This window comes from Oryzias melastigma, linkage group LG6, assembly GCF_002922805.2.
Source record: "Oryzias melastigma strain HK-1 linkage group LG6, ASM292280v2, whole genome shotgun sequence".
NCBI classification, from domain to species: Eukaryota; Metazoa; Chordata; class Actinopteri; order Beloniformes; family Adrianichthyidae; genus Oryzias; species Oryzias melastigma.
In genome coordinates this window covers 32,478,201-32,487,265 of record NC_050517.1, presented here as the reverse complement: position 1 = coordinate 32,487,265, position 9,065 = coordinate 32,478,201, and the positions used below count along the sequence as shown (strand labels likewise).

Sequence of the window (9,065 nt, the reverse complement as noted above, 5' to 3'; positions counted from 1 at the left end):
CCTTAAATAAATTTCAATATTTTACTCTCCATAAAAACACATTTTGTCAAATTTATACAAGTTAGAAATGAGAACTAGATAACATTGGGTCATTAATGACAATAAAATAAAATGATCTGGAGGGCCGGATCAGGCCCCCGGGCCGTGACTTTGACACATGTATCATAAATCAATCCGAAATGCAAATTTGCATTTATAGACGTTTTCATGTGTTTTAATTTTACATGAATTTCATCAATAGATTTAAACTGGACTTCTGGTGTTTCTTTGGTTCCGACAGCGGCCTGTTCTTACTCTCATTGTGGCCACGAGCGGCTCAAACTTTGACGTTCTCTCAAAGCCGTTCTGAGTAGAATCGTCTCTCCTTTACATCAACCAGTTGGTTGGACATCTGGCGTGAATGCCACCCACACGCCTTCCTAATGAGGCGTTCGGGGAATGCCCCTCCAGAAGGAGATGACCCAGGACACCCCGGAGAGATCGTATCTCTTCTGGCCTGGGAACGCTCGGGATCCCACCAGGAGATCTGGGAAGAGGAGGAGGAGAGTCTACGGATGATCTGAACCTGGGACGAGCAGAAGACAACAAATGGAGGGATTAAAGGAGTTGTGAAAGGGTTTCAAATATCGGAAAACATTCAGATTACAAAAACAAAGAAAGAATCAAAGTTATGTTCAGTTTATCAATGATTTGATAGTGGAAGTTGTAAATTATCCATCTGCTTTCTTTTTCATTTACTCCTAATTCACTACGAAATAAATAAAGAAATTCTCAGAAATATTATTTGGAGTTTATTTTTTTAATGTATGTCCATCAGAAAGCTGCTATAAGAGCAAAAAAGTACAAAAACCATAAAGTCAAATAAATAATCAGTTAATTCAATAAATTATATAAAGTTTATGACAGATCGGATCAATAACAGCTGATGCTATCCTAAAGGATAACAGAGTTTTAAATTATGTTTAAAAGCATAACTTTTTAAAAGTTAAAAAAATTGACTAATTAATCGCAAACCTGGAAAAAATTAATCGCAATTAATTGCTATGATTATTTTTTTTTAGTCTCAGTATTTGCCGACCACTTATTATCTGGAATAATCACAATATGAAATCACACATGAAACTCTACATTTAAAACATTTATTTTAATTACTGCTGTCAATCTGTTGCAAAAGAAAATTAATCGCACTTTTATGTTGGGATTAATCACGATTAATCGCAACGTAAAATGTATGTGTACGATACGGCACCAGACCATGGATCAAGTAGTCCACTTTGTGTGAAAAATTGATCTAATACACAAAAATGGCAAGAATAAAGTACTAAAACTGGGTTGAATATTAATTTATTTTGTAAGTGACAGTGGTATAAGGGAGATAAAACCCCATGAACCGCCGAGTTAAAGCAAGGGACTGTTTTTTCGATTAATTAGCGTTAATTCTTTTTGATTAATCATTAATGCTTTCTACTTTTTAATACTTCACCGACATGTTTTTTAACACTGAAATCATCTCTTAGACTGAACAGATTCCTGTTATTCCCAACTTTTCCTTCACTCCCGTTTGTTTGCAAAAGCCTCTTTTTCTGTCTTCTTAAAACCTCGTCTAAATTGTTTTGTTTCCCCAAACTTGTAAAGGTTGGGATTATGTGCGTGTCACCTGTTCGCCTCAGAGTTTGGGTGCTAATCCCTGTGGAATTAAAGCCGGGGTTGTCCAAACAGCTTATCCGTCCCTCTGACAGCTCCGGTGTTTGGATTTAGCTCAAATTATCAAGCAAATTACAGCTGGTTGGAGTCGCTCTCTGCGCTCGTGCTCGGATCCCGTCTGTGCTGTGGAACCGGTCCGTGTTGTCAGATTCCTGCAATAATACGCTGGTTATTGGGAGCTTAGGAGAGCGCGGCGTTGTTGTTTCAGGTGTTGGCCGGCAGAGGCGGGGCTGTCCGTGGGGGAGGTATCCCATGATGTCTGACACATCGGGGAGAGCGCTCCAGGAATTCTCCCGCTGCTCATATGTCCCACGTCAAAACATTTTCATTTCTTACAGAATTCAAAGGTTTGTGTTTGTGGAAGACAAAAGGATAAATCCCGTCTGCTGAGGGAAGTGTTGGACGCATCAGAGTTCACAATCTGGATTTATGAAACAACCAAAGTTAGTTTCTTAAACTCACTTTGAACGAGTTCATCTTAAACGCTCTTTGGCTTCGAGGGAAAACGCTAAATAAACAATCGTTTTTTAGTTACATTTTGTTATTTGTTTTTAGATTTCTAAACTTAGATGATCTTACATGAGTAACTTTAACTGTTTCTGACATTTCATTAAGTCAAGAGGCATTTAGAGCTTTATTGTTCCTCCAAAATAAACACGTCAAAAAATTAAAGCAAAACGTTTCATCTAATGAATAATTCACAACTAATCAACTGTTTTAACAATCAAAATAACTAAAATTATAGGACATTTCTTTGTGAGATACTATACAACACATGTAATAATTCATTACCAAAGAATATACAGGAAGTATTTATATTAATAGACAATTATTATGAATTCAGAGGAACATAAATATTCAAAATTCTGACGGTTCGATCAACGTTTCGTATGTGGAGTAAAACTGGAATAATTTGGAGCTGGAACTAAAGGAATGTCAAAACATTAAATTTGTTTTAATTGTTCTGAGCAAATGATATAAACAAATTATATAATTTAATTAAAAATATATCTTTGAAAAGATTAATGAAGAAACAAATATCAAATAACCAACAATAAATTATTATTATGGTTTTAAAGCTACTATCGTGCATATTTTAGAGGATGATGGTTATTTTATATGATCCGACTATAATATCATAACATTAATATCTGAGGGAGACGCTTAAATAAGTAACACTTCTGACAGCTGCTTTTCAAACATGATTATGTTGTTGCTTTTGTTAGTATTGTCATTATCAGACCTGATTGTGTTGTTCTTTTAAACATATTTAAATTAAATGAATAAAAATGTCAGGTGGGATTTATTATTAATAGAATAAAATAAAATAAAACTTTATTAATCTCAATCTTGCAATCACCGCACAAAATAAAAGTAATTAAACAATTAAAATCTATTAGTTTAAAATATTTATTCAAAAATCAATTAATAAGACCCATAAAAAATTAAAAAAATTTTAATTCAATGAGGTTATTTCTTTGATGTTCAGTCAAGAACAGGTTTAAACCCATAATTTTTAAAGAATTTTAAAAGTTCTTCAATAAATCATGTTTTTTGTGTTTTTAAGATGTTCTTGTGGTATTTTTTCTGATGGAGGACATATGTACAGAAATTATACTTAAATTGCATTCTGGGTTTTTCTTTATTTAATGTTGTGAATCAGGAGCAGATGGAACAAATGCAGTTTAAAAAAGTTTATTTGTGACGTAGAGAATACGCTCTGCAATGAGGAGGGGAAAGGGGGCGGGGTTGCTCTGAGCCAAGGGTCCCGCCCACAACTTAGAGGAGAATTTTCTATGAACTCCTGCTGCTCTGCAGAAACTATGTCTTAGAAAACGACTTTTAATGTTGTGTAAAAACGACATAATCATGATTAAAATACCAGTTGGAACGGTTTGGAAAAAGATGATCAGAGTGGGATTTTAAGTAAAACTGCAAATAAATGTTTTTTTTTTCCTATTTTTTTTAAAGAGCTTGTATGAGCTGCAGTAATATAATATAAATATAACTTGTATTATTCAATTAAAGCAAAGATTTATAATATATATTTTACATTGATGTCTTGACGGTCGTAAAAAAAAAAAGTGAATTTTTCTAAACAGTGAGGTGGGACTTTTAAGTTCTTGCTGGTCGGTAAGAAACTGGACCAAATGGTTCTTCCTGGTTGCGGGCCGCTGCTCCAAACCTAACGTAACCTGGAGAAGACCCACTGACGGTCTCCTCGCTTTCCCTCCTCAGGAGAGGCCTACATGAGGCTGAACAAGCTGAGCGAAGCCGAGCACTGGTACCGAGAGTCGCTGAGAGCCAAGCCGGACCACATCCCCGCACACCTCACTTACGGCAAACTCCTGTCCATGACGGTAAGACTTCCATCACAGAATCATCCAGAGGAGAGGTTCACATCCAGGCTTTTTCCACACTCACATTTTACTGTTCAGTTTGGCTCTCTGACGAGAAACGGCTGAACCGAGGAAGGTTTTAAGGGTTTAATCTCACTGCATTTATATATTAGACTTCTGGTTTTCCAGTTTTATTTAGATCACATGTGTCTAAGTCAAGGGCCGGGGTCCGAATCCGGCCCTGCGGGTCATTTTATTGTATTGTTATTAATGACCCGATGTTATCTTGTGCTCATTTCTAACTAGTATAAATTTGACAAAATCTATGTTTCTGGAGAATAAAATATTGAAAGTTATTTAAGGTTTAAGTTGATTTATTCTGGAATAATATTCCTGCTTTTTATAATTCATAATTATGTTAAAAAGTTACAGTTTTAAAAACTAGCATTCTGCTAGCTTTTTGGACTTTTTTGGTATTAACTAAGATTTTTTTAGGCTGTTAAGCTAATATTTCAGCTTCACCCTAGCTGTTTTAGCTAATTTTTAAAAGTTTTTTAGGCTGTTTTGGAGTTAAACTAGTATTTACACGCTAGCTGTTTTGGCTAGTTTAGGCTTTTTTAAGGCTATTTTGGCATTTAGCCAATATTTCAGCTACATGCTAGCTGTTTTGACTAATTTAGGCTTTAACAAAGAAAAGTTTTTTTAGGCTATCTTGGGATTTAGCTTATATTTCTGCTTCATCCCAGCTCTTTTAGCTATTTTTTTTTTTTTACTTTTTAGGCTGTTTTTAAGTTAGGCTAATATTTACACCTTAGCTATTTTTGGTAATTTTTTTTGTTTGTTTTAGCCTATTTTTAAGTTTAGCGATTTTTTAGTTACATGCTAGCTGTTTTGGCTAACCTAAGTTTTTTTTAAGTTTTTTTTTTCGGCTAATTTGGCATTTAGCTAATATTTTAGCTAGCCATCATCCTCAGCGTTTTTAGCTATCAATTTCAGCATCTTCAGCTATCAGCACTAGCATCTTTAGCAGCCAAATTCAGCTAACAGCCTTCACACTAACATTATCGCAGGTAATGCTATATATCTACTTTATATTTATGTTAATAAGTTACGTTTTTAAAGTTTTAAAAAATTTGTTGTAGAGTGTTCAATGACTGTGGTGTGTTCTGGATTTTGGCCTCCTTTGTGTTCGAGTTCTTATCCCTGATCTAGAGAAACTTTTCAGTTCAGCTGTTGTAAATTTCTAAAACATTCTGAGATTTATTACGCAGCATAAACTGTTTCAAAGCTTCATTCTCGTACATGCACTTTATTTGCTGTTTTATTCCGGAAAGTAACATGGAAATATACGTACTAGAGCCTGTAAAGAACATCTCTCAGAACAGCATCTTGCAGTCATCTGGTACAGATTTCACCTTGATAGTTGTGCTTGGAACCGAGTTCTTCAGGGAGAGCCGTAAAAGCTTAAAGGGAGCTGCTGAGGGACGAAAAAATGTATTTTTGATGAATCGTTGCAGAGAGGGTCATAAGAAGGGTGGATCCAAACTCTGCAGATGACATCCCGCACTCCCACTGTCTGAACCCAGATGGGAAGAAGTGAAAATGTTCAAAAGTTTGTTTCTGCAGAGTCTTCCTGGCCCGTCCCGCTTCATTTCCCGCTTTTAACTCCTTTCCTTTTTATACAGTAGTTGCCTTTAATTTTCTCTGGATCCCTGATGATTTGTGGAGAAATCTCCCGTTTTTGTTAGATTCCCAAACCAAATTTTAGCCTTTTGTGAAATCCGTAAAAGTGAAGTCCATCCAGGAGCAGGTTCAGCTTTTGATTCATGGTCCAGAGGTGAAGTCATCGCCTGTTTTCTGCTCTGTGGTCGAAGCCTTTGAGCTGCCAGCTCATCTGACTCCATGGAAAGTTAACATTTATCTGTTACAGAATCCAAACTCTGAGCATCACCACTTAACGCATTATATATGTTGGCTCCAACATTCAGAAACTGGACTAAAAAGAAACACAGAGTAGTATTTGGACTTTCATCTACTAGAAGTTCCTAAATGTGGCTAAAGCCCATTGACATGAATAGAGATGGACAAAACAAGGCTGTTACCTCCAGTTCCAACCAGATTAAATCAATTCAATCGCCTTTTTCTGCGGTACAGATAGCCAAATTTCACCATTTCGGAACCAGACGAAGGTTTGAGGTGGGGGCAGAGGGCACCACGTGCTTTTATTGAGGCATCTGATTGACTAGTTTATAACATTAATACCTTGTTATAGAAGAAAATAAATAAGTTTATCAAGAACATGCTAAAAAGAGAAACCAGATCAAGAATGGTTATTCTGACAAACCGAATGACTGAATAATAGCTGTTTATTTCTCTATAGAGGTCTGTAGTGGAGTAATATTCTGTCCAGTTCTCTTTATATGCCGTCTGTAGCTCCCTTTATTCAGTTTGGACTACTAACTCTTCAACAGTTTACACAAACAACGTAATTCCAGCTGATTCTGTCGAGAGAAGCAGCTTTGCACCGATATGCAACACTTTACAGTGGAGAAGTTTTTCCATAAGTCAGCTGATTCTGTTTTGGAGAAAAGTGGGTTTGTGTCTTTATGCAACGTAACGAACATAAAGTGTAGCGTAATGGTGCAAAGGTGATACATTGTAACTCCAGAAACAGTCAAACGTTTACAGTATCTTAAAGTCCTCCTCCAGTGAAAATCCTGTTTTTTGAGATTTTAACATCAGCATCACTGGATTTTTTGTGTGAGTTTCATCCAATACTTACGGTAGCAGGACTGAGAACGCTGGAAAATCTCCACCAGACTCCACGGAGCTTCTTGATGTGACCACGGAAATGTGAACGGCGGCTCATTTGACCGCAGTTGGAAAGGATTGTAAATCAATGAAAGAGCATTTTGATGTTAGCTTTGATTATTTTATCAAGAACTCTGAGAAACCAATGATTGAATGTATTGATCACAGTCAATAAACATTGGAGAATTAGCTAAAAGAGTCTTTGGTGAACTGGAAGGAGAACGAATCTGAGGGGGCGGAGCTCCAAAAGCCACGCCCCCTCAGAGGAGATTTTGAAAACAGAGACTTCAGTTCAACATGAAAAATGGCTTTTTAAGACATCTAGGTCGTGGGATTTTGGTTAAAAACTTAATAATTATCATTAAAACACTACTGGGAATGTTTTTTTAAATAAAAAAATTATTATTGGGGGGACTTAAAACAGTGTCCATTATGTAGGCGACAGCTCTGGTGTTAAAAGGTTAATACTGTATATTCTTCTGTAAGATCCTCCACTCAAAAACCTCACATCACCCGAACGCGTCAACTCCCCGTATGGATCAAAGTGACTTAGTCTATAAACTGTTTGGGTTTCCCATTTAGGCTGTCTCTACTCTGAACAAACTGACTCTCCTGTGAAGAAAACACGTTTTGTCTTGGCTGTCATACAGGTTCTTTTGGAACTATCGTATTAAACTGAGCACCAGCATCCTGTTAAATCGATTTTCCCTTCACACCAGCAGATCGTCGGCTTGAAGAATGAATCAGTCTGAGTCGTAGATAAAAGTCTCTCCTTAACATGTCGTAGATTACTGTGAGTTTGAAAAAAATCCAAATTTAAATGGAGCCAAATCCCGTCACCCTGTCAAAGCCCATCTCAGGGGGTAACCCAACCCTTCAGAGGACAGGGTTAAGGCTTGATGAAGTGGACTCTGGCGGGAATCTGTGGGCCATAAAGAAGAACTCATTTTAAGGACTGGGTTATTGATCTGTGAGGGATATGGAGCTCAGATCTTCAGGGGTAGAAACTAGGATTCTGTTCCTGAGGAATGGAGGACAGTTTGAGCCTCCGTGATCCTCGGAGCGCAAATGATGTCATTAAAGAAGGTCGCGTTGTGTTTTTTTTTTTTTTGCCCTCATGATGCGTTTGAAAGAGCTCTCTTTTAGAACATGTCAGAAACTTTGTTCTCAGCTTTACAGGCGGCCATGAAATGCAGCTTCTCTCTGCCTCACGTCAACAGCGTTTAGGCTTGATCAAAAGCAGTACAGGAAGTTGACCTAACGCCGCCGGCTCTTGATCATCCTCTTCTTTAGCCTCCCCGTGGAACAGCTGCAAGTGATGAAAACACTTCAGATACTGTCAGGGCTTTCAGGTTCAGATCCCCACAGGAGGGGATGCCGAGTCGAAGAGGAAAGGAAGGATGGCAGAGCCGGCCAGTGATACGGAGACGACAGAATCAGGTTCAGAGGAAGGATGAAGGCGGGAAGTCACACATGCGGCGCCGACAGACTCACACCTCCACTGAGGTGGTGAGGCGGACGCACCAAAGGTTTATCAGTGGGCATTGTGTCTTCTACGTTTTCACCCAGAGAAGTCGAACTGATGATTTAGGAGAGTTTAGTGATGCAAAAATGAGTTCATTATGTGTCCAAGCCAAGAAGAGGAAAGTCTGTGTTTCTTCCATTTTTATTTTAATTAAAAAAAGATTCATTGAGTCGGGGAGAGATTTCAAATTGATCATTTATTTTAATGACGTTTCAATGATAACCTTACCTTTATGTTTCAAGGGTAACCAAATAGGGCAGTTGGAGGCTGACTCCAATCTCAGTCCAGATTTTAAAAAATGCCCCAAAAGGGGGCGGGGCTATTGGAGACAGACTGGGAGGTGAAGGTGTGGCCTGGATCTTTGATTGACAGTTAGGTTAGCTTTATGTAGCTGTAACATTAGAAGGCGTAGTTCTTGAACTATTGACAGCTTAGTTTTAGAGATAATAAAAATGTAAATATACCACAGCATTAATCATTTTCTAAGCTTTAATTTGAGCCATTGTTGTGAAAATCGGTTTAAAAATGAGGGAGTTAGCCTGATTTTTGTGGTTGATGCCTGCATGTCTTACATTGAAACGGCTGCATTCTGTTGACGTGAATGGCGCCTGTGCGCGCACGTCTCTGTCTGTAGCAGCGAACAGGCAGGGCCAATCCAGTAAAATCTAGAAATACTCAAGATGCTG

At 37.6% G+C, this 9,065-nt stretch overlaps 1 protein-coding gene across 3 annotated transcripts in view; it reads left to right on the top strand.

Moving 5' to 3' along the window:
- tmtc2b (transmembrane O-mannosyltransferase targeting cadherins 2b) overlaps positions 1-9,065 on the top strand; it is a 134,331-nt gene that overhangs the window by 102,223 nt on the left and 23,043 nt on the right. For all 3 annotated transcript variants that reach the window (XR_002920355.2, XM_024282310.2, XM_036212559.1), the window contains exon 8: positions 3,943-4,064. Coding sequence is in view for 2 of the 3 variants with exons in the window: in XM_024282310.2 (XP_024138078.1) it covers positions 3,943-4,064 (122 nt within the window). In the remaining variant the exon portion in view is untranslated. The remainder of the gene's footprint in view (positions 1-3,942; positions 4,065-9,065) is intronic.